This window comes from Phyllostomus hastatus, unplaced genomic scaffold (assembly GCF_019186645.2).
Source record: "Phyllostomus hastatus isolate PE091 unplaced genomic scaffold, TTU_PhHast_1.1 phas_scaffold_182, whole genome shotgun sequence".
NCBI lineage: Eukaryota > Metazoa > Chordata > Mammalia > Chiroptera > Phyllostomidae > Phyllostomus > Phyllostomus hastatus.
The window spans coordinates 22,569,226-22,596,064 of NW_025334013.1; the positions used below are offsets into that span (position 1 = coordinate 22,569,226).

General features: G+C 42.9%; 2 protein-coding genes across 6 annotated transcripts in view; both read right to left on the reverse strand.

Annotated features, from left to right (window-relative positions):
• Positions 1-4,610: 4,610 nt before the first annotated feature.
• On the reverse strand, positions 4,611-7,777 carry TMEM35B (transmembrane protein 35B). Its single transcript, XM_045859434.1, has 3 exons — positions 7,639-7,777; positions 6,075-6,255; positions 4,611-5,121 (listed from the first exon to the last, which is right to left on the reverse strand). Exons 1-3 carry the CDS (start codon positions 7,744-7,746, stop codon positions 4,946-4,948), a joined length of 465 nt encoding a protein of 154 aa, XP_045715390.1. The 5' UTR covers positions 7,747-7,777; the 3' UTR covers positions 4,611-4,945.
• A 2,420-nt stretch (positions 7,778-10,197) lies between these two features.
• ZMYM6 (zinc finger MYM-type containing 6) overlaps positions 10,198-26,839 on the reverse strand; it is a 38,303-nt gene continuing 21,661 nt past the window's right edge. For all 5 annotated transcript variants that reach the window (XM_045858428.1, XM_045858427.1, XM_045858429.1 and 2 more), the window contains 2 exons: positions 13,948-14,092; positions 10,198-12,115 (listed from right to left, as the gene is read on the reverse strand). In XM_045858428.1, the coding sequence (XP_045714384.1) occupies positions 10,284-12,115; positions 13,948-14,092 (1,977 nt within the window). In that variant the 3' untranslated portion in view covers positions 10,198-10,283. The remainder of the gene's footprint in view (positions 12,116-13,947; positions 14,093-26,839) is intronic.

The following is a 26,839-nucleotide window of genomic DNA, read 5'->3' on the forward strand; positions in this document are numbered from 1 at the left end:
TTTTTAAAAAAGAATTGGAATATAGGCTCTTCCAAGGAGTTTTCTCCATCCATAGATACCACTGGGAGGGTGGCGGGGGATGAAGCAGCAAGGGGGGCTGGGCCTCTCTAGGAGGAGGCCAAGGAGGCCGCTTGCGCTCTCCCCCAGGTGTCCCCAGCCCTGGGGCAGCAGCTCAGTGCCCAGCAGTCCTGGAGGAAGCAGTGTGTGGAGAAGCAATAGATCAGTGGGTCCTGAGGTTCAGCAGCGCCAGGTTGAGGGTATGCAGAACGTAGAGCGTGGAGGCGGCATGGAACTACCGCCCGTGACACCCTCCTGCCTGGCTACCCAAGGCGCCAGCAGCAGATGGTAGAGGGCAAAGATCAGCAGCAGTCCCAGCACCATGTTCCTGGCTACACACTGTTGCGGCCGGGCCTGGTCAGGCCTGGTAACTCCATGAGAGTCTGCACCAGGATTGTGCAGCCCATGAGCACCAGCAGGAAGAGAACTGCAAAGGCCACTGTAGCACAGGACAAGCTGGCACGCCCAGCCATGCAGGAAACAGTGGACCACACTGTGCAGCCCCTGCTTGTGTACAGCGAGAGCAAGGCACAAAGCGGGCAGGCAGGCCAGCCAGGCAGCAACGCAAGCGGCACGGGTGGGTCCCCAGCCCCGCAGTGTGAGGCTGGCAGCTGCCCTGGGCCCGAAGTCAGGGCACCGACCCAGCTGCAGCCTCAAGTGCTGATGATTATGGAGAAAGCCATTGCCGCGTAGGTGGACAGGTAGTAGGAAACCCCAGGCACACGGCAGGCAGCCTTGGGGAAGGGCCAGTTGGCTACTTCCAGGTATTAGGTGAGCCAGAGTGGCCATGTGAGTGTGAAGAGCACGTCGGCCAGGGCCAGGTTGAGCAGGTAGAGATGCAGGGCCTGGCCCAGGCTCCTACAGCCACAGATGAACACTGCCAGGGTGGCCATGCTGGTGGGCAGCCCCGGGGCCCAGTGCCAATGTGTAGCCATAGCCACCACAATGAAGTGGGCAACGTCATCCCAGGGGCTGCAGCTGCCACCACCCAGGTCCCCAGTGCTGCTATTTATCTCGAACCTTGGACTAAGGAAAGAAGAAGGTCACTGCAGAGGCTTACCACCTTCCCCCAACCCCTGACCCCTCCTCCTCAGTCCTTGCTGGGCAGTGAAGGGGATGAGGACTGAGCTCACCCAGCACCCAAGAAGGATGGAGAGGAAGGGAAGGACTCCAGAGTTATTTGAAGTTGAGTGGGATTGTTGACAAGCTGTGGGAAGTGAGGAAAAGGCAGAAGTCCCAGATAGCTTGGAAATTTCCAACCTGGTGCCTGGGAGGGTGGAGATGCCCCTCGCAGAGGGAGTGTGGTTCAGACATGTGGGGGCACAGGCATGTGCAGTCAGCCCCAGCAAGGCTGCGCCACCCAGAAGTCCCGCAGAGAACCCTCCCCAAAAAGAACCCAAACCATCCAGATCGGTGGGGGAGCCAGCAGGGCATGGATGGAGGAGCCGTCTTATGATGCACTGATCCAGAGGACAGGCCCATGTACAGTGATCTTGGACTTGTCTTGGTAAAGGTCTTGCCCTGGGGCTTTCCTGGAATACCTTGGGCGGAGCTGAAAAGGTTTCACAACTCTCAGGCCTTCCAGACTGTTTCCTACCCTCTTGCCTTTTGACCACAAAGAAGTCCTGTATCTGACTCAAAACACCGGACAGCAAAGCAAAAAGAGCACAGGCCCTATGCACAGATGACGTGTTGTAGAACTGTGCACGAGAAACCGGTATAATTTTGTTAACCAGTGTCACCCCAATAAATTCAATAAAACTGGCAAAATAAATAAATAAAGCTGGAAATTAAAAACAAACAAACAAAAAAGAGCACAGGCCCTGGAATCAAGGAGATTCTAGATACACACATTTCCTTGCCATGTGACCTTGGGCAAATTACTCGGCTTCACTGAACCTGTCTTCCCTGCTGTAAAATGGCGATTAAAATACCTACCTCAGTGTTGTTGGGAGGATTATGAGGAAACATAAGTAAAACTCTGCGCACTGTGGCTGACAGTGGGGAGGTACTTCATAACCATTAGCTCCCTTCCCCTCTAGGCAGCGCACAGATAACTGTGTACACCCACACAGGCACACACGCAGCGTCAGAGACACAGGCACCCTGAGCAAACAAAACACAGAGGCATCTGGGCGTATTCCTCTTCTCTCCCCAAGGCAGGTAAGTACACCAGCCAGTGTCCTGTTCCTATTTTGGACACATAAGCAAACTCCTAGGGTGCCCCCAAACTCGGTTCCTCCAACACCAAAATTCGTATTGCAATACTTTTGCCTTTGAACCTCTCAGGTTCCAATCCTTTGTGGAAACCTCAGGGAGTGCATTCCTTTCTTGCCCTCCCTCTCAGGTCTGTCCACCATGGCTCTAGTCCCTGGCTGTCCACCCTGAATCTGCACTTGCCATCCCACCTGATCAGTCCTCTCTTACCTCTTGCTGTTCTGGCTGCTGCAGCTCTCTCTGGAGCCCTGGGACCTGGCTTTAAGGAGCTGAGACAAAACAGAATCCACTTCCACCCACACATTCCACACCCTCCCATCAACAGATTAATCCCAGGACATGACATGAAGGTTGGGCCCAACAGCTGAAGGGGCTGAGGCCCATCCGTGGCAGCTGTGAGCTGGGTTTGTGGTGTGCAGCCAGGACCCCAAGGGGTGGGAGTGTCATTGCAGAGCAAGAGGGCACGGGGAGGGAGATAGAAAAGTATAAGGAAGCTCTGGCAGCAGAACGTCATTGGGCTCACCTGAGGCAGGTTTTGGCTGCAGTTTGGGGAGCACATTTCCTGGAGCCTGGCTTCTCCTTGGGCTGAGGAGCCACTGCTGGAGCTCAAGATACTCTTGCTGCTGTCAATCCCAACTGCTCCTCCACACCAGCTGGCCAGCCCACTCCCCTAGCACCCTGTCTTTCCCACAGCTGCTGGGTGGGCCCTCCAGCCAAGCTTAGGGGATGAGGAGTCCTGTAGCAAATAACCAGCTTACAGACCAAGCCTTAGTAAACAAAAACCCTCAATCTAATGTGAGCTGTGAGGGGTTTCACTCAAAGTCCTGACGGGAGACAGCCTGGCGGTGGCATCCTAGAAGGGGTAGTAAGAGGCTGGGATGCGAGGGGATCTAGGCTCTGCTTTCATGGGCTTCAAAATTTTCATGCAGAGGGGCGATTCTGAAAAGCAAGGCAGACTGAATCACATTGGACAGATCATCCTATGTACCATCAATGTGAGGAGAGCAAGGGTGCCGTGCCTGCCCACTTCTGACTTTGGCAGCTGATGGAGTGGAAAGTGTGCATTCTGGAGTCAATCAGGCCTTAATTCTAGTCTCATGTCTGACACAAAGGCATTTAAGCTTCCTGAATCCATTTTCTCATCTGTAGAACAGACCAGTATTTAATAATAGCATTTACTGACCACTTACTATCTGCCAGGCAACACTGTAAACACTTTAACCCACTAAATCCTCACAGCAACTCAAAAGAAGTATTTACCATTATTAAACAAATTCTTCACATAAGCTAGCAAATGGCAGGAACCATTTTCTACCCCCCTCCCTCCCTGACCAGTGTGGGTAAATCTTAGCTAGTTTAAATCCATCCTGAGAAGTCCATTCTCCTTGCTAGTGTTTGGTCTAGGAATGGAAATGTGACATAACCCTGACCAGTGGGATGTGAGGGGAAACCTGGGGTCTTCTAGGAAAACTTTCTTTGCACCTTGGGTGTTAGGTGACCCTGAGGGCAGCGGCCAATAGACTGAGAGCAAAGTTGAAAAAAACATCAGTCCGTGATGTCATCACAAGGCAGCCAGATTACCCAACACTGAGACTAAAACTATGTTATCTCTGGACCTCTTATGTAAGTGAAAGCTTCTTATATGTAGTATGTGTGCACTACTACATATATACATACTATTAGACGTAGATGTGTGTGTGTGTGTGTGTGTGTGTGTGTGTGGTGAAGGCTGGTAATGTGATAGTCACGTTCCATTGAGAACTGCCACGCACACATCCTCCTGACTCCCCAGGACCTCCGGGACTCATCCCCGGCTTCCAGCGCTGCTCTCACAGGCAGCATCCCTCAGAGTTGTCCGCCTCCTGCTTCCCTGTAGGGGTCCAAGGAGCACTACCCAGAGTGCCACGCCTTACCACCAGAGGCTGGCAGTTTCAGGTCCTGTAAAATAATGACTTAATGCCCATCTTTGTTAGCTTTGCAAATGTAAAAGGCCCAAGATAAAAAGAAATAGGAAGGAATGCTTCGTGTGGCTCGGTCTGGAAGGGCACAGGCAGAAGCAGGCACTTATACTCTGCCACGCTCAATGTGTACGTAATAAAACCTTAAAAACATGCATGCCTTTTGAATACATGCTGTCACTTCTAGGAAAGGAAAGTAAGTATGCAAAGGTGATTTACTGTGAGGTTTGCAACAGTAAAAAAAAAAATGGGAACAATCCAAATGTTCCTCAGTGGGGGCTTCAGTCAATACATTACAGTACCTCCCTGTAATGGAGTATTACTACACAACCATCAACATCAACAACGTAGAACACACAAGGAATGCTGTACAGTACATTAGCTTTAAAAAGCAGATAATAAAAATTTATTTTAAAATGTAAATAAAATAATTTCATTTTCAAAAATCCATGTAAAGGCATAGAAAAAATTAAAAGGTACAGTTATACAAAGGAATTGAAAAGAGGAATGCTAGTAAACGCCAAAGAAGGCCAGGAGATGTCAAGAGAGAAAGCGGGGCCAGGTAGACAAGATATCTGTTTCAACCCTGGCCATAATTTGACCCTGGATATATGACATTGGTTACAAGGTGGTAGATTCTGTGTCCTTCTGTGTTCTTGCTGCGAAAGTGACATGGCACAGAGAAGCAAGAGACACTCTACTCTCACCCTGCATCACTCTACTCTCGTGACTGTACATGGAGTCTTCTTCCCAGTGGGTGTGACCACAACCTTCTGAGTTTTGACTACGACCTGGCAGATATCCAGCACCAGCAGGAGCACCAGGCAGACGACAGCCGGGATGCAGGTGATCAGTGATTCTTTCAGAGACAGCAAAGTGAAGATAGCCCCTGGAATGGAAAGTCAGGTCTCAGAGGTTCCCTGTGGGCACCCAGGAGATGGCAGGAGCTCAGGGCTCTCCAGCCTAGGCTGACCCACTCCAGCTCAAGTCCTCCCATTAAGCATCCCCCAAACTAGCTGCCCTTGTCTCCCTGGCCTCCCAGAGATCAGAAGCTTTTTGAACTAATGTAACCCCTCTCAGAGGTCAACAAGAAAACAGGAACAATACAACCAAATAGGGCAGGGAGATGGCGAGACAGGCATTGGGAAAAAATTCTCCCTGCCCCAACACCTTTCTTAATCCTACTGGAGGGCAGGAGGACCAGGGGTTGATGGTGGAAGTGAAAGAAAGACCTGAAAATGAGGGAAGCTCCAGAGATGGAAAGCAAGGCAGGGGAGGGGTGGCAGTGGAGGCAGCAATGGTGACGTGAGGCCTGGGGTACAGAAGAGCCCACACATGTCCGGTCTTTGAAGCAGCAGCTATCTTTGTACATCAGCAAAACCTGGGGGCAGAGCTGCTGTGAGGGGAGGCCTTCCAGGACTTCTTGCCTCAGGTAAATTCTCTGCCTTTCTATTCAAGGGGCTCAGCTTCTTGTTCCCAACTGCCAGACACATAAGTCAAGCAGCAGCTGCTACTCTGTCCTGTCATCTCAGGGGTGGGATAGGGGAGAGCAGTAGGAGCTTTTAGGTTGCAGTGCATCCTTACAATGGAATACCATGCAGCCAATAGAATTGATGAGGTAGAAGGTATATTTGGCATGAAATTGTGTTATAGTAGATGAGGTTTGAAAAGCACCTGTCCTAGTCTGAAGACCATGGAAACAGCACCACAGCAGGATGTGCTCCTGGTTGCAGAGGAACAGGGAGGAAGGCAACAGCAAAGGGGAACAGAGGAACAGCCAGGTCTTCCCATCATCCTCCCCGAGAAGTTCCCCTTCCCCCTGCCCAGATGGACCCCCCTTACCCATCATGAGCACGATCAAAAGAAAGTTACTGATCTCTTGCAGCTTCGGTGGGCCCAGGGCCAGCAGCAACCCAGCCAGCAGTTCCAGCCAGCCCACAGCCACTTGGTAGCTCATGGGATCTGGCTGATAGCCGAACACCTTCAACGGGAACACCTCAGCAAACTGCACGAACAGGGCTTTCTAGGGGTGGCAGGGAACACCTGTCAGCCACTCACCAAGGATCCACTCACTGCCCAGGTGCTCCACAGGGGCGTTTGGTGCCAATATCAACTTCCCCAACAAAGAGCTAGTACTCTTGGCTGAGCTCAGCCTGGAAAGGAGAGAGCCTCCCTGTGGGGCTGAGTTTTGGAATCAGTTAACAGGCTTCATGCTCTAAGGAGAAGGGCTGGATGGTGTTGCAGAGATGGACTGTTTTTCTCATTGGACTCATTAATGAGTCCCAAATTTCAGGAAGAGGAAACAAGGAGGCTTGAGCCTTCAATCTAGAGCCTAGGCCTTGGGAATCCACAGCTTTCCTTTCTGCCTGGCCCCGTTTCTCTTCAAGTACTATGCAGGGAATATTTGGGGTTGGGAAAGGGGATGAAAGGGCTCATTAAACAGATTCCATCTTCTACAGCATACGCTGATGCCCGGATTCTACTGTAGTAGACACAAGGGGAGTTAAGGGGGCTCACTCAGAGCAACTCATCATGCTGAGTCAGGCTCCATCCTGGGACACAACTTCACCCCATCCCTCTGGTTGGCTACCTTTGCCTGCTCCCCCACCTCAGCGCTACCTCCCCTGTTCAGCAATGTCAGGAAGCTCTAAGCTGTCTGACTCTGGGGATGAAGTTGCCCAAACCCACAACCTTATGCCAGGACAGAATGGGAGAATCCAGGCCTGGGAGAGGGAGCTGGCAGGGGTCGCCAAGTCTGGCTTGGGAAGCTTGTTTAGTGGGCATAAGAACATGACCACTAAACATTTCCCTAGAGTCTAGAACTAGACAGATGGCCTAAGGGCAACTTCTAGGCCTCCCCCTCACGCCCCATCCTCAGGAAAAAGGCTCTCAGGATTATAAATTAGGAGTGCCTAATTTGGGTGCTACTTCCTGTCCTGATGTGTAACCTCTCCACTCTCAGGGCAGGTTTCCTGCCCTGGCAAGCGGGGATTAATAAAGCCCTGCCTCACGAGGCTCCGAAGAACTCAAGCAAAGGAAGGAGGGGAAAGGGGCAGGGAAGGAACTGTGTCCCTTTTTCCATTCCATATTTCTTCCCCAGGGTCCCGAAGCATTCTTCCTGCGGCTCTGGCTTTGCCTAGGCCGCCAGTGCTCAGCTGGAAGGAGACGTGCCCAATCCCTTCTGTCTACGGAAGATCCACAGAACTAAGAGAAACAGCCCAGGCAGGCGTCAACGTCGACGTCAAGGTCCAGTGCTTTTCCCCCAGCTCTAGCGCCATCTCACCCGAAGGCAGGAGGGTCAGCGGGGCACAGGTGCAGGCAGACGGGGGGCGGGGCGCCGGGTACCCGGGTAACGGCGGGTAACCGCTAGGGACCATCCGCCCGCTACCCACGCCACGCCGCTCACCATCTGCTGCGACACGGGAGCTGCGATCTGCTCCGAGAGCTTGGCCACCCCCGTGAGCGCGAAGAAGCCGCCTAGCAGGACGCGCAGAGCAGTGAGCAGGAGCGCCATGGCCACGCTGGCCCTCTGGGAGGGCGGGCTCACTCGCCGCCGGGGTCAGGCCCTCCGAAAACCCGCCCCTGCCCCCGGTTCACTTCCTCCTGTCTCCAGGCTCCCAGAGGACGCTAGCTAAAGCCTCCCTTTCCTCGTTTCTCATGAGTGTTACCACCCTCTCTTTTGTCCCAGCACCCGTTGGGGGGGGCGGCAGATAGGAGGGCGTTTGCCGCAGATGGGAACCTGGGACCCACTTGGCTCTTAACTGACCAAATGGGTCCCAATAAATTAAAGTAAAAATCTCCCAGTCAATATAGACAGGGCGGAGTCAAACACGGGTATCTGGACGTGGCTTGCAGAAGCTCTCCCTTAGGATCAAAAGACCATGGCTTCATCCCTGCCTGTCCCACCCTAGCTTTGAGATCTGAGCTGTCACCTAACTTCAGTGAGACTGCTACTTGCTTCTGTAAGTGAGGTTAATGCTGCATCAGTCCTCCTGAGTCTGTGACAGGCCTAGCACAATGCCTGGCACAATGCCTGGCGCATGTATGAGCTCAAAAAGTTATTTGCAAATTAGATTAATTTATGAAATTATTAGTAATAAATAAATAACTAGTCATAAATTGCCTTTTACTTTGCCTGAAACCTATTTTCCCTCTAATTTCTCGCATCTGAAATTAGATTATAAAGGGTGTTTGAAAATTCAGATACTTGTGATATAGTAGGCTGTTAGGCATGAGCAGAGTAGATAAGTCACCATGGCCAAGGGTCCAGGGCTGGGGCTCCAGGTGCCTAGCAACAGTCAAAACTGGGAACAGAATTGTAGGGTGGGACTTTGCCCCCAGAGTGACAGTTCCTCCCCTTGCATATGACTGGTCATGTGATTTAGCCTCCCTGACCTTTCATATGGCTGGTCCTGAAGTTTGGATTCTCCCCTAACCTTTCCTCCCCTGGTATATAGTCAATTCTGCAGTAAACTCCCTTAGAGGAACAACAGGGGTCAGGACAACAGCCTCATTAGACTCCCTTGTACTACCACTCCCTTAAGCAAGCCCTCGGAACAATGAGGTTTTGACCCTCATCAGATAAGCTTAGCAACAGTCTCAGGTCTGATGACCACAGAGGCAGAGTTTTGGTCAAAGTACATATAACATCTAGGCCTCAGTTTTGTTTCTGCACTAGACCCAGAAAAGCAGCAAGGTCAGGTAGGGCAACACCATGGTTGACAGCGACTAATGATCCCCTGCCTTGGTGGACCCATCAGTGGAGACACACTTGGAAAGCTGATGAATACATCGTTAAGATCCTCCCCGAGACCTACAGATAAAAGCCCTTAAAACAAAGGACCCAGCAAGTGTGCTCTCTCTTCTCCCTTCTCCCTTCTCCCTCCGTCTCTCCCCCTCCCGCCCCCCCCCCCCCCCCGCATGATCTCACCTTTCCTCCAGGCACATTTTCTTTGCCTTTCTTTGTCCTAAGCTCCAAGAGCCCTTTTTCTGCCTTTGTATCTTGCTTCCTGAGTCCACACTGCCTAGCTGGCTCACTTCTTCTACCCATGTGACTTTAAATAAACTTTGGCATGTCTCTGAGTTCCTTGCCTCTGAATTCTCTTCTTAGACAAATTGAAGGACCAAGGTCTAGCATCTGGTGCTGTTCCCCATTAACACTTGCAGCTGTGGGAAGAGAGGCTTTCACAGAAAATCCCTACTGGCCACTTCTGGCCCATCTGATCTTACCTGGAAATCTGTGTAGACCTGGATGGACAAACTGGGCCAGACTGGGTCAACTATCTGGATTTTTTTACTCCTTCTCCCTCCCATAGCTAACAATGTTTGTTTACATTTTTTAATGATAAAAATTTTAAAGGCAGCTTTCAGGACACAGGAAAATTATATTAATTCATATTTCAATGTTCACAAATAAACAGTTTAATTGAAACACAGCCACACTCATTTGTCTGTGTATTGTCTACAGTTGCTTTTGTGCTGCAACCGCAGAACTGGGTACTGTAGTTACCACCCATGGCCTGCAAAGCCTAAAATGTTCGCTATCTGGCCCTTTCCAAAAAAGGTTGCAAAATGCTCGTCTAGTGAGCCAGAGAGGCCCCCTACCGGAGTCTCAAACTCTCAGGCTGTTTGCATTTCCTGTTAGCCAAGCTGCTTAAATCTTTTTTTTTCTACCTACCCTCAACCTGTTGCAGTAGGAGGCAGGCTGTCTGCAGACTAACGCGCATCCCAGGTGCTTCTAAAGGCCAAACAGTTTCAACATCCAGGTGTGCTATCTGTTACATTATACATTAGGCCTTTCATTAACTACATCTTGGTCACTGATCCAAATTATTCAATCACTTAATGAAACAGCTAAATTCTCTACGGTGGACTCTTAAAATTATAAACTATTATGTATAAATGCACAATGATTAAATTCCTCAACAAAAAGAGAAAAATTATTAAAGTATTTAATCACTGAAAACACATATCCACATTAAGAAATTATATTTTAGGATACTTATACAAAATTTAACACAATTATAGAATCTGATAAGCAATATACATTCACTATTCTTTCTCCTTTACTAATTTTTCTATCCTTGGAATTAAAGATGTGACCGCAAGTCTTAGAGCAGGGCCAGAGACCAACAGATTTCTTTGTTTTGACTCAGTCAAAGCTGAAAATGTAGCATCACATAAATAAACAGTTGAAAAAGGCAATAAAAATGTCATTGCTCTTTCATGAAGTTCTGGGTAACTTGTCTTTGCTTTTATCCAAAACTGAGTTACAGACATTGATTTAAATACTGATTGTAATCCTAAATCTGAAGATAACTTTGCTAGTTTTTCTTCTTCAAAATCCTTGAGATTACTATCCTGGTGATTCATAAAAGGATTAACTATCCACAAATTTCCTGAACGCAAGTCTTCTTCTGGTGGATAACAGTCATTGAACATTCGAGAAAGTCCTTCCAGGTGATCAAAAACAATGCCTGCAATGCTTCTCATATTTAAGCTTGATGAGTTTGAGAATTCAGAAAATGAAGGGAACATATCATAATCATTCTCTTGTGTGCGCTTCAACCACATCTTTAACTTTTCCTTAAATACATCCATTTTATTATACAAACTGAAGAGTGTGGTCATAGTTCCTTGGAGGCTTAAATTTAGTTCATTTATAAGTGAAAAAATATCTGATAAATAGGCCAGCCTGGCAACCCATTCCTCATCAAGAAAGTAATTGGCCAAATCTGAATGCTTTTGATTTAAAAAAATTTCAATTTCATGTCGTAATTCAAATAATCTTGTTAAAACTCTCCCTCTCGATATCCATCGTACTTCAGCAGGAAGTGGTAAATTTACATGCTCAGACTCCATTTCTTCACACAAAATTGTTAACATACGTGAATTCAGTGCATTGGTCTTTATAAAACTTAAAATCTGTGCTGACTGCAGAAGAATTTCATGTAAGCATGGAGACAACATTTCTGCTGCTAAATATTCACGGTGAATAAAACAATGTGTAAATGCCACTGTATTCATAGCAACTTCTTGAATTTTTGCCCTTAAACCAGAATATCTGCCAGTCATGCTTGCAGCCCCATCTGTACAGAGACCAACACAGTGTTTCCAATTCAGAGATTTACTATCAATATATTTATTTATTAGTTCAAATATTTCAATACCAGTTACTTGAGAAGGCATTTCAATACAACATAATAATTCTTCTTTTATATCACTACAATCATTATCAATAAAACGAACATAGCACAGAAGAAGGGTGATATTTGAGACTTCTGAAGACTCATCTATCTGAAGGGCAAACCACTTTGACTCTTTGACTTTCTGAATCAGCTGATCTTCAATGTCTGCAGACAGTTCATCAATCCTGTGTCCAATTGTGTTATTAGAAAGAGGAATGGTTTTCATTTTGTCTCCAGCACTTGAACTCACAACTTCTGAACACATTTCTACTAAATATGGTTTAATTAACTCTTCGGCAGTGGAGAATGGCTTCTTGCTGGCAGCAATTTGGAAAGCAATTAAATAAGAAGCTTTCACAAGTGACTTTTCAACTAGTAAACACTTTTTAAAAGAACTGTTTTGACAATCCATCTCAAGAGATTTTTGTTCAAAAAAATCTACTGGTTTGTTTTCTAATTCTGAATGTTTTGTCTTTAAATGATGAGAAAGATTTGCTGGCTTCATGTTTTCAGCAGATAAGATTTCTCCACAAATAACACATTGTGACCTTGGTGGACTTGCTTTTGATCCCGGATAGATAAGGAAACCAACCTTTAAGTATTCTGCATCGTAAGTCTGTAAAAAACCTATTTTTCTTTTCTTTGCAGGTGGAGAATCAAGTTGCACATCACTTTTCCCATTAGGCACAGGTAAATCTGAATGAAATAATTTTAATCTCCATTATTTTCAAGAATAAACTATGTTATTTATGTCTTTCCCCACACATTTAAAATTTGTGTTTTACTATTTATTAAAGTAATACATGAAAGTTTAACCACAAACATAATACTTTCATGATGCCAATGAACACAATTTCTCCTTTGGCCTAAGCTTGGTCATTGACTGAAGTAAAACTGTAAGATGTGGTATATGATCTAGCAACATAACATATTCAATAGATTGCTGGAATTAGGGCTGATTCCCTGGCCACTAAGTGGCTCAGTTGCTTGGAGCATCATCCTGAACACCAAAAGGTTGCAGGTTCAATTCCCCATCAAGACACATAACTAGGTTGTGGGTTTGATTCCCAGGGGTTAGGGAGTGCATAGGGATCCCAATCAATGTTTCTCTCTTTTTCTTTCCCTTCCTCTCTCTCTAAAATCAATAAACATATGCTCAGGTGAGGATTTTAAAAAAAGAATAAATTACTTCACTTTTAAAAAGTTTAGGCCCTGGCTGGCATAGCTCAGTGGACTGAGCGCAGGCTGCAAACCAAAGTATCGCAGGTTCGATTCCCAGTCAGGGTACATGCCTGGGTTGCAGGCCATGACCCCCAGCAACCGCACATTGATGTTTCTCTCTCTCTCTATCTCCCTCCCTTCCCTCTCTAAAAATAAATAAGCAAAATCTTTAAATAAAATAAAAATAAAAAGTTTAGGAAAAAAAACAAATGTTGGCAAAAAGTTAATATTTGGTGAATCTAAATCAATGGTGTATTGGTGTTCACTGTGCTACATTTTCAATATTTCTGAATTTTGAAATGTTTTCCAATTAAAGCTGGAGCAAAAAAGATCACTTATTAGTTTTAATGCCCAGTGTTAGTGAGGGTGCAGAGAAATGGATGCTCTCAAAACACTCAAAACACTGTTAGAGGATAAACTGATGTAACTTTTCAGGACAGCAATTCTGCAACACAAATTTGGCCTGGTCTGGTATGGCTCAGTGGACTGAACGCCAGCCAACTGCCAGTTCGATTCCTAGTCAGGGCACATGCCTGGGTTGCGGGCCAGGGTCCCCGGTTGGGGGCGTGTAGTAGGAGAAACATCAAATCAATGTTTCTCTCCCTCTTTCTCCCTCCCTTCCCCTTCCTCTAAAAATAAACAAACTTTAAATTAAAAAACATGCTTTGAAGAAATAAAAGAAAGGGACCCTTCATAAAAGCTCATGATTTCTTTTTGAAAGACGAAGTTTTCAAATACAGTATATTAAGTGAAGTAAAACTATCATTAAAAACAAAAATCAAAAAGTGCTTTGGGCAGAGCTATGAAAGTAACTGAAAACATAAAGGTAGTGCGATTAAAGGCTGTAACATGGATTGGCCAACAGTTGACAGCCTTTTCAAGTATGAATTCAAATAACTTTCCCAATCACCAATTCCTCAGACATATAGTATACCTTTAGTAACTGACAACACAGTATTAAAAAAAAACCAGAAAGAATAAAGAACTAAGGGTAAATCACTAATGCTTTTTAAAAAAATTACATCTTGGTCATTGTAATAGTTTATCTATACATTTGAAAAACAGCAGCACACACATGTAGGTGATGTCTGTCCACTCAACACGTAATGCTTTGTGTGAACATGGATTCAATTTAGTTACGTATAAATGAAAATTATTATAATACGAATAAATTAGATGTTCAAAGTATGTGATTTAAGAATTAATGAATGTCTTCACATTTAAGGAATTGTTAACTTTCTTTTCCTTTCTTAAAAAAAAAAACACAGAAAAGAAACTCTTCATGTGGAAAGTGCAAGAGCACATACCTGTCTGACATTCCTTGTGTTGGGTGTGCGGTTTGCAAGAGATGGCCTTGGTCTGTGTGACAGGTTTGCACAGTAAAGCTTTGTTCTTTAAAAGCCTGGAGGGCTGGAAAGAATGAAGTTTCATGGCATTTGTCTGTGTACTTCCCTAGTAAAAAACAAATTCAGAAAAGAAAGAGAGGTGGTTTTTTTTTAGTATCTTATCATTGACAATAATTGCTATCAATTGAAAGGTAGCATATATCAAGAGAAATATAATTCCTCTGAAAGTATGAATCCAATAACAAAAAGTGACTATGGAAAATATGCACTAATTCCTAATTCTTCTAATCAGTATTAGTCCCATTGACTGACTTTTAAAATTACTCTGCCTATATTAAGTACAATCAAAACAATGAAAATAATCTTTGCTCATTAAGAAAACTGACTATTCAGAAAAATTAGATCCGACCTCAGACAAATGCAAAAATATATTTCATATCAAGTAATGCCCTCAACATGAAAAATACTAACTTTAAGTCAATGGAGAACTTTCAAATGACCAGAACAAGAAGGAATTATTCTTAAATAAAACACAAGAGTTAAAAACAAAGCAGAAAAAGGTAAGACACATTTGACTACGTTAAATTATTTTTGTGAATAGAGGTCTTTATAACACAAAGTTGAAGGATAAGCAACAGTAGGAGAATGTATTTAAAACATGTTTTTTTCATTTAGTTACTATTTACTGGATGTTTACTATAAGCCAGGCACTGTTCTAAGCCCTGGGGATATAGCAGAACACACGACAAAGTCCTGCTCTCGTGGGCCTTACATTCTAGAGGGAGGCACAGAACATAAACAAGTAAAACAAATATGTAATGTGTAATTTTATGGAGTGATAAGTGTCATGCAAGAAATAAAGTAAGGTAAGGGAATGGAGAATGATGGTGTGGAGGAAGGGTAATTTTGGAGTAAATATTTGAGCAGAGACCTTCTGAATATTCAAAAGAGCAGACCTAGCAAAGGCCTGAGGTCAGAGGATTCCAGGCAGAGGACTGTAGGTGCAAAAGCCCTGGAATGGAAAAGAGCTTGACTGGCTTTAGGAATATGAGCAAGAACAAGGCTGAGATAAGTAAGCAGGAGCTAGAATGATACATCTGGAGAGGTAGGTAGAAGCCACATTGTATAGGATCTGGAGGATCGGAGTTTAAAAAAATATTAGGACTGTATTTTAAGTGTGATGAAAAGCCACTAGAGGCTATGTTTAAAACAGATAATATATGCAATAGTTTTGAATTATGTAATTCAAAGGCATGAAAGTATGTATGTAAGAAGTTTTCTATGCCTGTCTGCCATCAAACCAGACTCTATCTTGAACACAACCCAGTTTCTTATACATTCTTCCAGAGATGACCTCTGTCAGTGATTTTCAGTAAGTGTGCTGCAAGAATTTTTAAAACATGCTATACCTGACTATTCAGCCAGGCGCACTGACTTCTTTTCCCTTAGATTGTCAAATAAAAATTAAAAAATGACACCGGCCAACCAGTGAGAATGAATCAAAATTACACTGAATTTTTTGGTCAGAGCTGCAAAAAGTATATATTTTTTGGTGTGCTGCAAAATTTCAGTAATCAGTTTACATGTGCCATGAGGGAAAAAAGGGTGAAAATCACTGATCTATGAAATAAGTTGCTTCTGGCTGCAAATGGTATCATTATTAGCAAGGTGCTGCACCTTGCATTCTCACTTACCAAGCTATCTTGGAGGTATACCACATAACTTTGTATAAAGCTGCCCCCTAAAGGCTTTATACACTAAATGTAACTCAGGTAATTTGAAGTGTCTCTGCAGCTGAACATTTAAATGGTACAAATCTTTTGCTGTTATAAACAATTCTGCAATAAATATCCTTACACACAAATTCTACATGTGCTATTATATCTATATAATAAAGTCTTATAAGTACTGCTCGATGGATCAGAAGTACAAATCTGTACATTACACATTTTAATTATGATGGTACTGCCAAATTGCTTTCCATAGAAGTCATCAAATTAAATGACCTTCAGCAATGTAGTGAGCCAGTTTCCCTGCACTCTAGTCAACACAGTGTTATCAGACTTTTTGCTATTTCTCAATAAGTGAAAAATTATCTAATAGTGGTGTCATCATGACCTGGTCAAGTGGCTCAGTTGGTTGGAATGTCGTCCCATATACCAGAAGGTTGTGGGTTGGATTCCAGGTCAGGGCATGTGCCTGGGTTGTGGGTGTAGTCCCTGGTCGGGGTGCGTGCAAGAGGCAACTTGGTCAGTGCTTCTCATATCAATGTTTCTCTCTCCCTTCATTCCCTTCCTCTCTCTCCTCTCTCTCCAAAATCAATAAACATATCATTAAGTGAGGATTTAAAAAAAATTTGAATAGTAGTGTCGTTTAATAGTTATTTTTCATGGTTAAGCATTATTTGTATTTCCTCTTTTGTGAACTGCCTATTCATATCATTTGCCCTATTTTCCTTTATCCTTTAAAAAATTCTATGCATATTTTTTCAATGGGTAACTTGTGACATAAAATTAAAAGATTCAAATTGTAAACAATGAAAAATAAATCTCCTTAACTCTCCCTCAGTTGAGTTTATTTTCTCCACAGAGACACCACTATGATCTATTTATCATCGCCTGCCTTCCGGAAGTATTTTATATATATGTACAGGCATGTGTTTTGTTTTTAAAATAGAAATGGCCATATGCTATAGTTTTGTGTTTTTTTTGCTTACATATGAGACTGCTCTATGTCTGTACACATATAGCTGCCTCATCCTTTTTAAGCACATAGTATCCCACTGTATGGATATAACGTTTAACTACAGCCCCAACAGAGTCACAGTGCAAGCTTGTGCAGGGGACTGCACTTGCCAGGCCATGTGATGTGTGACTAAGTATGAGTTGGAGAGGGGAAGATTTTAGGCTCTACCCATGTAGGGCTATTTTTTCTAAATAGTATTGTACAATAACTCAGAATGAACTCACAGTGGCCCTGATCACTGAAAAAATAGTTAGGTTGTTTTCAAGTTTCTGCTATGAACAATGCTGCCATTATTATCTGTGCACATAATCCATTTCACAAATGTATGAAATATATATGAAAAATAAATTCCTAAAAATTGAGTTTCTGAGTAAAATAATAGTTACATTTTAAATTTTAACAGGTTTTAACTAAATTGTCCTCTGTAGCAGTTTTACCAACTGCTATTAGCAATATGTAAAAATGCCTTAACAGTGTTATCGATCATATTTTTCTTTGCCAATCTGAGACAACTGTAGTTCTAACTGGCATTTCTATAATTTTGAAGATGATTATCTCTGTGAATGCCTAAAAACTATTATTTCCTAGTCTATAAACATACTTCTTCTCATTCTCCCCATGGAAAATAGGTCTTTAGTGATTCATAATTCTTTACATATAAAAATAAAAAACTAGCCTTTAATTACATGAATTGCAACCTTTTCGTGTTTTCATTTGTTTTTTGACTTTGAAATGTAGTTGAAGTTCCCTAATACGTGTTTTATGGCTTCTGGGTTTTGTGGACTAGAGTTTCCCCACTTCTGTATTAAAATTCTTTCCTACATTTTCCTAGTACTTTTAGTAGTTTTTTACACTTAAGTCTTTACTCCATCTGGTGTTCATTTAGGTTTAACTTGTGAGGTAGAAATAAGTCCAACCATGTTTTTTTCCCGTAAGACTACTCAGTTGTCACAACACTACTGAATAATCTAGATTTCTTCTACTGATCTAAAAATGCCCCTTTTATTATTCCTAAATTCCCATATGTATTTAGATCTATTTCTGAATTTCCTTTCTACTGAGTTTGTCTACCTACTCACAGCTTCAGTATGTTTTTTTAACTATGCAACCTGATAAAATTTGTAGTTTTCCTATCATTTTGGAAACTACCTATTCCTCTTCTTTATTCTTCTTTTTCAGAGTTTCACTGAAGATGTCTAAGCAGTGGAGTCACACAATCCGATTGGTTTTAAGATCATTCTGGCAACAGAATGAAGAAAAAAACTGCAAAGGGCAAGAATGTTAACCAGAAGACAGGTAGCTCATCACAATAATCCAGAAGAAAGATGCTGGTGGCTCAAACTAAGGAGGTAGTAAGGAAGGAACACCAGAGAGGAAGTCTGGGAGGAATAAAAGGGTCCTGGTGTAGACGTATCGCTTGATAGAGCTATTAGTCATAGGCAGTTAGACACATGAATCTGGAACTCCGTGGTCAGGGCAAAAGAAATAAAACTGGGAGTCAGCCACCACACAGGTGGTGTTTAAAACTGCAAGAATGTATACGAGTCCTGTAGGAAGCATGCAGACTGAGAAAAGGGACAAGTACGATGACCTGGAAGTTGAAGAATATATTTCAAGAAGGAAGGAAAGATCGACAGTATCAAATGTTACTGAAAAAATGAGGAGAATGAAAACTGAAAATTGACCACTGAATGTGGTAAGAATAGAAACTGACAGTGACCTTGATGAGCAGTTCCAGTGAAGTGATGCAGACAAAAGCCTGACTAGAGGGAGCTAAGGAAAGACAATGTAAGAAAATGGAGGCAGAAGTAGAGACCACCATCAGAGGAGTTTTTCCAAAATGAGAGCAGAGAAATGGGACATTGGCTAGAGGGCTATGTTGTTAAAAAAAGATTTTTTTTTCAAGAAGCATTATCGCATGTTTTTGTGTTGATTAAAATGATGAGTATGAAGGGGGGTAGATCCAGCATATATAAAGAAATCCTATAAATCATTCAGAAAGACAATTCAACACAAAAAATGGGGAAAATTAAAAATAGAAAATTTAAAAATTCAAATGTTCAAAACTGAAATAAAAGCAAACTCACTAGTAAACAGTGACATGCAAAATAAAACAGTGAGATACTACTCAACAGATTGGCAGAAAATATTTAAATTTGACACATTAAACGATAGTGAGGCTGTGAGAAAGAAGTACAATCATAAATTGCTGATGGTAATAAAAACGGGAATGGCCTCTCCGCAGGGCAATTTAAACACTAAAAATGAAAATCTGGTTTGACCCAAAAATTCCTCCCTTCCATACCTACACTAGACAATACACCTGCTCAAGGAGAAAGCTACAAGGATATTCATTGTAGCAGAGATTTTTAATAGTGAAAAACTGGAAGCAACATAATGTTTGTTAATTGGGCAATGGACAAATAAAATGTGGTACCTACATACAATATAATACTATAGAGCAGTCAATAGGAATGTACCAAATCTATTCAGTACACATGGATATTTTTAATAGTATTAAATATTTTCCATGGACTTGTATATATGAATGCGAAAGATTAAAAATGGTCTGAAAGGACACACACCAAACTCATAATAGCAATTACATCTAAGAATATGAAAAGTGATTCTTTTAAGAAGAACATAAAAAGATAGATGGCAAAAAACACTGAGCAAATAGGCCAAATCTGTCAATAGTTGATTCTGGATGATGGGAACACAGAAGGGCAGGAGATGGCAAAGCACACGGCTCTGGGCCAAGTCCAGCCCACCACCTGCTTTTGTAAATAAAGTTTATTGGAACACAACCACTTACAGCACTGCAATGGCAGAGGTAAAGGGTTGCAACAGAGACTGTGTGGCCTGAGAAGCTCAAAATATTTACTATTTAGACCTTTATATAAAAAATTGCTGACCTTTGCAGATTTTTTCTTTGTACATTCCAATATCTTACCATTCGCCCAAATTTAAGACCATTTAAATAACTTGAAGGAAATTCACACTGAAGTCCCAGAGAAACAAAGAAAAAACTCTAAAACTGTCAATGTTTTAAAAATTACAGAGTACTACACTATTTGTTATTATACTTTTTTAGACCAAACTGAAAATTTCGGTCAGAGCTATTCTGTAACATAGTTTAAATGACTGGTTAAAGTGAATTACAGAAGGACTCCACACAGTAAGACATATACAGGGTGGGGCAAAGTAGGTTTACAGTTGTGAGTATGTGAAGCACAGAGTTTATTCTTGTATTATCATTTTTTAATTATTACGTTATTTTCTATATGAACAACTGTAAACCTACTTTTGCCCCCAACATACATAGATAAAGCAGTCACATTTAAATGAGACACATATTCCTGAAAACTCTGAATAATTTAAAACTAACAAGACTAATTGCTCCATACATATAGAGGATGGAAGAGTAAATAAATCTTTAATCAATATAGAATATTTTCATTATACATAATACTTATCAATATAAAACATAATACTTTAATTATATGATGTAGTTAACAAAATTATTAATTCTATACCAGTGATTTAGTAAAATACAATTTAATGTGATTTTAAAATATAATTTGATGTATAGTATATACTATACAAATAACTGCAAAGTTAACCTAGTGACAGTTCTAATGTAGTATACTGCCTGAAATTAAATAGAAGATATTATCATCCTCCAATAACACAAATAATGGGAGAGTTAGGTGAAATCAAATGAAGACAAGCTATCTTTCCACATTATAATGAAGGGTGGTCTGATTCTCTGAAAGACTTCTGCTAAAGAATGAATCTAACATGGTTTGTATTTTCTCTTATTGTGGATTTTTCTTTCTTTTACTTTGTATTGAATTTATTGGGGTGACACTGGTTAATAAAATTATGTATATTTCAGTATAAAATTCTATAATATATCATCTGTATATTGTATTGTGTGTTCACCACCCCAAGTCTTGTTCTATCACCATTTATCTCCCCTTTACCCTTTTCTACCTCCCTTACCCCACCTTTATTATGGATTTTAAAAATTTTAATTTACTGATTTTAGAGAGAGGGGAAAAGGAGAGAAAGAGAAACACTGATTTGTTGTTTCATTTATTTATGCATTCATTGGTTGATTCTTGTGTGGGTCCTGACAAGGGACTGAATCTGCAACCTTGGCATATTGAGACAACATTCTAACCAACTGAGCTACCCAGACAGGTCTCATTGTGGACTTCTTGATATGCAAACACACTGTCCATCTTTTGCCTTGCCACCATGGAATAGCAATCCACATCTAGATCATCTCCTTCAAAAATAGCACTGTTGCTGAAGTAAGGTCAAAAGCCTATGTCAGTTACTTCACTGTTGGTTGATGTACTGAAGGCCCAGGCTAATTGCTAGGGCCCTCTTCCTGTTACATTTTTCTTTTTCTTTCCTTCTCTTTCTTTCTTTTGTTGCTTCCAAGATGGAAAACAAATGTTTTGGGACACATCATTAGCCATAAGAAGTCACAAAGCCCCTATCACTCCCCCCTTCCCCGTATATATTAAAGCTGAAATAGCTTGTGACAAATTTCACAAATGACATCTAGATGGTCTGAGTGAGAGCAATTAAATTTTTAGGAATTCTAAATTCTTTAGTTCCAAAAGTAGAGAAATCCTATTGTTAGATTTCAACAAGTAAAAGAATAATTAAAACTGTAAGTAAATGGGCTACCATCACAAAAAAACACAGTAACTATCTGGACCAAAAAGTTCGTGACCAATAGACTACTTCAGCAGAAACAAATGGTCATTGATGTCCTTCATCTTGGCAAAGCAATAGTACCTGAGACAGAAATGTACGAAAAACTAGCTAAAATGTGCAAGAACACACTAGCAGTCATCTTTGTGTTGGTATTCAGAACCCGTCTTGGTGGTGGCAAGACAATAGGCTTTGGCGTGCTGTGTGATTCCTTGATCACACCAAGAAAAATGAACCCAAACACAGACTTGCAAGACTTGTCCTATATAAGTAGAAAACTTCAAGGAAACAGAAATAGGAACACAAGAACAAAATGAAAAAAGTGAGGGGGGGCTGCGGAAGCCAGTGTTGATGCTGGAGAAAAATGAGCTGGGATCTGAACAAGAGGAGAAAAGATTCTTCAGTTAGTTTATCTGTGGTGATTGTGCAGATTTTTCATGAGAGGATTAATAAACTAAGAACTTAAGAGAATCCCATTAACTTGTGCCCTCTTTGGACAGGCATGACGCATTTAATCCAGGCCCATTTCCCCAAATGCTCACAGCCTTGGGATGCCTTCAGACATGGAAAAGATTTCTTTGGTAACTTTCACTGTAGTCATGTGCAAAATGAAGGTGACAGCCAAAGGCCCCCAAACCAGACTCTCTTTCAACAGCTCCTCCTTTAGACAATTTGTCAGTGTCCTGAGGTCACAGGAATCAAAAATGCAGCCCTGAAATCCCTTAGGGAAGGAGCTGCTATAGATTTTTCTTAACTAGCTAAAGGTCCCTTTGAAAGACAACTTGGAATAGAGCATGTCCAAGTGCCAATGAGGACTGATGAAACCCTCCTCTAGGTTTGGCTCCAACAGTTCTTTGGCAGGGTGATAGATGCATGTTCTTCACAAGAATGGGATGGTGCTCCCTCTGGAATGTTCTTTTGTCCTTTACCTGCTCTTATTCTAAGCTCCTAGAGAAAAAACAAGTGAGAATTCTAGGATCTGCTTTCCTCTGTCACCTCCATATCTCTGGAGGTGTTTTGGGAGCTCACTGTAGAGTTGAGAAAATACTTGCTCAGGAGACCCAGCCTGCTCCTCCCAGCTGGCATATCATTGCTGCTGCTGCCCATGGAGGCGTAGCTAGAAGGCTGGGACTGTTGGTCCAATAGCTGGCGTAGTCACACCAAGGACTACTGTTCAAATATCTAGGTACATGACATAATCAATGAGGAAGGCAGAAGGCTCTGGAACTGCTGAAAGTTTAAGTGGGACTTCCAGTGAAGATGGCGGCACTGGCAGACATGGCTGGCCTCCTCATACAACCACACCAAAATTACAATTAAAATATAGAACCACTACCCTCAGAACTGTCAAAAATCAAGTTGAATGGAAGTCTGAGAACTACAGAATTAAAGAAACGCATCCATCCAGACTGATTAAGAAGAAAAGAGACACAGAATGGGCTGGTCCCAATCCAGGTGTAGTGAATAAAAATTTGGAAGGGATATCTTTGGAGCAAGGAGTCCAAGGCCCACACCAGGCCCCTCAGCCCAGGGTTCCAGTGCCTGGAAGATAAGTCCCCATAACTTCTGGCTGCAAAAACCAGTGGGGATTAAATCAGTGGAAGAAACTTATAAAGTCCTGAGCAGTTCCTCTTAAAGAACACGGACTTACTCAAACTCACTCTCTCTGAGCTCCAACACTGGGGTAGCAGCTTGAAAGGTACCAGTAGCATACAAGGAGGTACTGAAGTATCTGGCATCAAGGTGCAAGTTGGGGGACAGCTTTCTCCCAACCAGAAAGGTGAGCAGAGGCCACTATCCCTTTTCTGAACCCTCCCCCAACAAGCCACAGAGCTGGCAGGAAGGTGCCATATCTGAGACTCCATTAACCTGGCTAACACCATTTTGCCCTACCTTAGAGATGCCTGAGACTACATCCCACCCAACTTAACAGGCCCACCAAGCTGTTAACAGTGACTTTTCCATATGAATGGCTGGTCTTGGCTCATACATCACAACTTCCTAAATCCTTTCAAATAAGAAACAGGTGGCCTCAGTGAGCCCCTTGGCCCCTGTACCTCTTGCTAAGTGGCCCCAGGCCTGGCACTAGCAGCAGCCAGCTTAGATTCACAGTTTGGCTTTGCCTAGGAATCTCCAAGCCCAGCACAAGTAGCAGCCATCTCAGATTGCTTTACTGCTCATGGAGGGTGACCCGAGGCAGAACACAGGTGGGGGCTGACCTTGGCCTGCACCTCTGGAGAAATGCCAGAGCCTGTCCACATACAGTGGACAGCTACACACCACATCAGAGCACCACCACTCTTTCCCTGCATGGCTGATTCCCCATGGAGGGCCAAGGTTGGTGGTAAGTGGTCACAGCCAGTCCTTGTAGCTGACTAGCCTGGGTAAAATCCCTCGCATTGACCTGCCAACAGCAATCAAGGCTCAACTACAAGAGCAGGGGGTACTCAGGCCCACAAAAAGGGTGCACCTGTGCCCCCAGACCCTACAGGACACCTACCACATTAGGCCATGCTACCAAGACAGGGAACATCATAGAAACAAACACAGGGAGGCTGCCAAAACGAGGAGACACGGAATCATATAGCCCAAATGAAAGAAGAGATCAAAACTCTAGAAAAAGAACCAAATGAAATGGAGATAAGCAATCTATCAGATGCAGAGTTCCAAACACTGATTATAAGAATGCTCAAGGAACTTAGGGAGGACCTCAACAGCATAAAAAAGGTCCAGTCAGAAATGAAGGATACACCAATTGAAATAAAGAACAACTTAAAGGGAAACAACAGTAGATTGGATGAAGCCAAGAATCAAATCAGTGATTCCGAATATAAGGAAACAAAAAACAACCAATCAGAACAAGAAGAAGAAAAAAGAATCCAAAAAAAATGAGGATAGTATAAACAACCTCTGGGACAACTTTGAGCATTCCAACATTTGCATAGGGGTGCTAGGAGAAGAGAAAGAGCAAGAAATTGGAAATCTACCTGAAAAAAACAAAGAAAGAAAACTTCCCTAATTTGCTGAAAGAAATAGACATACAAGTCCAGGAAGCACAGAGTGTCCCAAGCAAAATGGATGCAAAGTGGATGGATGCAAAATGGATGCCCACTCCAAGATGCACCATAATTAAAATTTTAACCAAAGGTTAAAGAGAATCTTAAGAGCAGCAAGAAAATAAGTTAGTTACCTACAGGGGAGTTCCCATGAGACTGTCAGCTGATTTCTCAAAAGAAACTTAGCAGGCCAAAAGGAATTGGCAAGAAACACACAAAGTCATGAAAAGCAGGAACCTACAGCCATGATTGCTCTATCCAGCAAAGATATGCTGGATGGAATCAAAGGGCAGATGAACAGCTTTCCAGACAAGGTGAAAAACTAAAGGAGTTCATCATCACCAAGCCATTATTATATGAAATGTTAAAGGGATTTATTCAAGAAAAAGAAGATCAAAAGTATGAACAATAAAATGGCAATAAATATATACCTATCAAGAAATGAATCTAAAAGCAAACTAAGCAAACAAAAAGAACAAAGACCAAATCATTGATACAGAGAGAGTCTGATGGTCGCCAGATGGCGGCAGGGTGTGGGGAAATGGGTGAAGAGGTAAGGGGATTAAGAAGTACAAATAGGTAGTCATAGAATAGCCATGAGGATGTGAAGTACAGTATAGGAAACGGAGTAGCCAAAGAACTTATATGCATGACCCATGGACATGAACAATGGTGTGGGGATTGCATGAAGGAAAGAGGAGTGCTGGGTGGAGGGGGACTAAGTGGGGAAAATTAGGACAACTGTAATAACATCATCAATAAAATATAATTTTATTTATTTTTTAATAAAATATAATTTAAAAAAAACAAAAGAAAGTTTCAGTGAGATGGGTTCCTCCTGGAAGAAAGTGGCTGTGGAAATCTCATCCATGTTGGGCCGGTCACTTCCTAAAGAGGTGTGCTCTGTCACTACCTCCCTTTCTCCAGGCTTTTGGCTTTCTAAATGAGAGTCAGAGTCATCCAAAAACTCTAGGGGTGGAGAGTGTGTATCAGTAACTGTCCTTCCATCATCAAGTGGCTTCTCACTGGGTTTCTCCGAAGGGTGCATCACCACTGTCCTGTCACAGAAGCTGCTCCTCTCCAGCACAGCCTTTTTTTCCCTTTCACTCTGATCTCTGGGGCTGACTCTTTCTCTTTCTGAGGGGCACACACAGTGATACTTTTGGCTGGTCCTTCCCTGAAGGTGGAACGTTCTCCTGTGTTTGGTTTTGTACTAGGGGCAGTATCTCCCTTCCTTTTTGGCATGGAATTTCCCAGAATGCCCTGGATAGCCTTCAGCTAGATCATCATAGAACCTTGGTCTCAAAGACTTCCCCTCTTCCTTTTATGAACCTTGTTTGGTTCTTCAATTTTATCACTTTGAGCTCAAGAATTCATGGAATTACAAGGACTATCTTTGGAATTAACCTTAAGGCTGCAGGTTTTCTCCTCTACAAACGCCATTTCTTCTAGAGAGGAGTTGGCAGGGCACAGAGGGGATCACCCTGACAAAAGAAACTACCACGTGCTCTGAATCAGACAGCCATTGGGAACAGCCCCGTCCACACCTGTGCCAGAGGAATGCGAAGAAGATGAGGAGGAGGAATTTTTGCAGCAGGATGAGTCCCAGGACAAACCTTGCTGTGCAGGCCATATCATCCTCCTTCCAGGTTTTCAGGTGCTTGAGGCTGCTTACCCATCCAGAACTCAACACAGAGCTATGGGCTGGCCATCTAGAGGGGACCCAACCATTGCACTTGCAGGAATACCCTTCTGAGGTGCTGCTCCAAAGCTACTCGACCTTGGGCAGCTCCCATGCAATCGGCACCTTTCCCCCTTCTTTCCACTGCCCATCACAGTTCTCTAGATTTCAGAGATGCCAAAACACTTTGGAAATGTCAAAACGCTGCAAGATTTACTAAAGGCTTCGGTTAGGTTTCCAAGCCTACAGTGTGTTTCTGCAATTACCAAACACTTCAGTTTACACAGCACTACTTCAGAGATATCAAAGCACTTCAAAAGACTCCAAGTGCTTTAAGGTCTACACCTGGCTGCCAGAGCCGCAGCCCTTGGGCAGGCATGCAACCCGGGGGCCCGGAATGCAAAGGCCCACAGTGCAATGCAGTATGTGGCCCTTCCTGCTCCCACAGCCCTGCCAGGAGGGCCACCTTTTCCACCCCTTTGCCACCACAGTCCTGACTGCCCACTCCCCAACCACCCGATCCTGCAGCCACCATCAGAGATCTGACTCCATGGGACCTTTATTATTCTAATTCTAGCAAGGCTCCCTTTATTAATTCATGGGTATCAAACCAAGCAAAATTTCAACATCCATTTCAACA